Source organism: Tupaia chinensis, unplaced genomic scaffold (assembly GCF_000334495.1).
Source record: "Tupaia chinensis unplaced genomic scaffold, TupChi_1.0 Scaffold000294_1, whole genome shotgun sequence".
Classification (NCBI taxonomy): domain Eukaryota; kingdom Metazoa; phylum Chordata; class Mammalia; order Scandentia; family Tupaiidae; genus Tupaia; species Tupaia belangeri.
In genome coordinates this window covers 677,139-679,329 of record NW_006159779.1, presented here as the reverse complement: position 1 = coordinate 679,329, position 2,191 = coordinate 677,139, and the positions used below count along the sequence as shown (strand labels likewise).

At 58.9% G+C, this 2,191-nt stretch overlaps 1 protein-coding gene across 1 annotated transcript in view; it reads right to left on the bottom strand.

The window, feature by feature from the left end:
• PNPLA5 (patatin like domain 5, triacylglycerol lipase) overlaps positions 1–2,191 on the bottom strand; it is a 30,368-nt gene that overhangs the window by 18,999 nt on the left and 9,178 nt on the right. Inside the window, exon 7 of the mRNA XM_006150678.1 lies at positions 2,009–2,141. Within this exon, the coding sequence (XP_006150740.1) occupies positions 2,009–2,141 (133 nt within the window). The remainder of the gene's footprint in view (positions 1–2,008; positions 2,142–2,191) is intronic.

The following is a 2,191-nucleotide window of genomic DNA, read 5'->3' as shown; positions in this document are numbered from 1 at the left end:
CCCTCCCTCCCTCCACTCCCTGGGAAGCCAGTGCCCTTCCTAGAAGTACGCCTGACCTCAGCCCTTGCTCAGAACGCTCCTGTGCTCCCAAAGGCCCTCGTGTTGGAGTCAGTGCCAGAGGCAGGGTGCTCAGAACCGTGTCTGTCCCACTGCAGCGCCACCACCCTGCAGGGCCGACGAAGGGCCAGATCATCCGAACATGGCTGGGTACCCTCTCAGAACCCCGGGCACCAAAGTTCTCACCCTCAGTGCTATCTTCCTTGGAGAAGCTCCCAAACCAGGGTGCGAACAGAGTGCACCGTCCAGAGAGTGTGACGTGACAAGCAGAACATATGCTGAACCGTCACCTCCCTTGTTCTGAACCCTCTGCCTTTGCTAATGCAGCCTCCATGAGCATGTGGGTTATGGAAAGGCTAGCAGTGGGCTCCCCTGTGCTCGAGTCAGGCCCCCATGGTACTCACATATTGGATTCTTCTTTTTTTAACTGAAAAGGCTTTTACCCTTTTTGATTTCAACAAGTGGTTTCAGTGTAACAGTTCAGCATGAGAATTTGCCAGTGGGCAGTTCTCTCTGAGCTTTGGGCACCAGCAAGTTAAACAGCAAGGCAGACCCAGCCACTGACTCAACACGGGATAGGACAGAGGCCTGTGGCTCACTGTCCCCGACCTTCAGGGAACATAGAACTTCTTAAATACGGAGCTCCCTATGACACGTCCTTGTGTAGACCCCTCACTGCCTTATCAAGGTGATGAACACACTCCTCACCCAGCTGCAAAGCCCTGTACCTCTGGCCCTTGCCAGCCTTCCACCTGCACAGCCCCGTCTAGCAAGCATGCCGCTCCAGCCTCCCTTCTGCTCCTCCAATGGAGCAGGCCCTTTGGTCCCAGAACCTTTGCACTGTTGCCCCTTTATCTGCCTGGAATGTCGTTCCCCCCTCTTGCCTAGTGGACCCTTAGCCACCCTCTGGATGATAGCTCAGAGGTGTCCCCACTGGGCAGCCTTCCCTGTCCAGACAGCCCTAGCATGGGCAGGATCAACTCAAAGTCAGTGTAGACCTCTCCTCGCATCTCCAGGCCAAGCTGTCAGTGTGCAAGCAAGTGTGAGGGTCTGGGGGTCATGAGCTCCGTGAGGCCAGGGACTGGGCCGGCACCGGAGCTGCCACCCTATCCCCCCAGGGCTGGGCCCCGGGAGCTGGGGGCTGTGAGTGCCCTGAGGCCAGGGACCGGGCATGAGCGGGAGTCGCCTCTATCCCCCAAAAACACCCGGGAGCCCCTCAATAACTATGGGTAGGAGTGAGCAGACGGTGCAGAGTGACCCATTAGCCCCTCTGAGCTCAGCTATGAGGAGTTAGCCACAGCCAGGACTTGGAAGTGCTCTCTGATAGACAAGGAACCAGTGGTCCAGAGGTCAAGAATCCTGGCCCAGGCTACATAGCCACTCTGAGGCAGCCCGGACTCTAGGGCTGCTCTCCAGAGCCGCACAATGTCTCTGAGGCTCTGACAGGTGGAGCAGTGGGTCAAAAGTCATAGAGGCAGGGGACCAGCAGTTAGCATAATGGCTATGTCGCTGGACTCCCGTGTAGTCAACCGCGATTCAGATCCGGTGCTTTAAACTCACGCCAGGCGCGTGTGCTTGCGTGTCCAAGATCCCGAGAGGAGAATGGAGGAGAAGGGATTGCGGCGTGGCCATCCCCCTGGGGGTGATTTCTCGCTTTCTGTCTCTGTCTTTCTCTGTCTTGCGAGCGCACGTGCCTATAGCGAAAATCTCTCCAAAAAAAAAAAAAAAGTCATAGAGGCAGGAGTGCGCCGGCACTGACCAGGAGGCCTCTGATCCCTGCGTCCCCACAAGTCCTGTTCTGTGGCCGAGGGCGGGTGCAGCCCATGCAGGCAGCGTGGGGACACCACCCGCCTGGCAGCTGTGCCCACCAGCAAGCCGGCTGTCCCCGCAAGGCTGTGGTCTTGCCCCCACTCTGGCCTCTGCTTCCTCCCAGGACTGGGCCCAGCCTCACCTTCTGCCCCGGAAGAAGACGTACTCGAAGGGCAGCGTACAGGGCAGCAGCAGGTACGTCAGCGTCCACCCGAGCCCTGACCGGCAGAAGCGGGCCCAGGCGCTGGGGTCTCTGGTGCAAGCCTTCCTCAGCGCTGCAGGAGAAGCAGGCTCAGTCCTGCCCACCTGGGGTCTGCCCACCTCT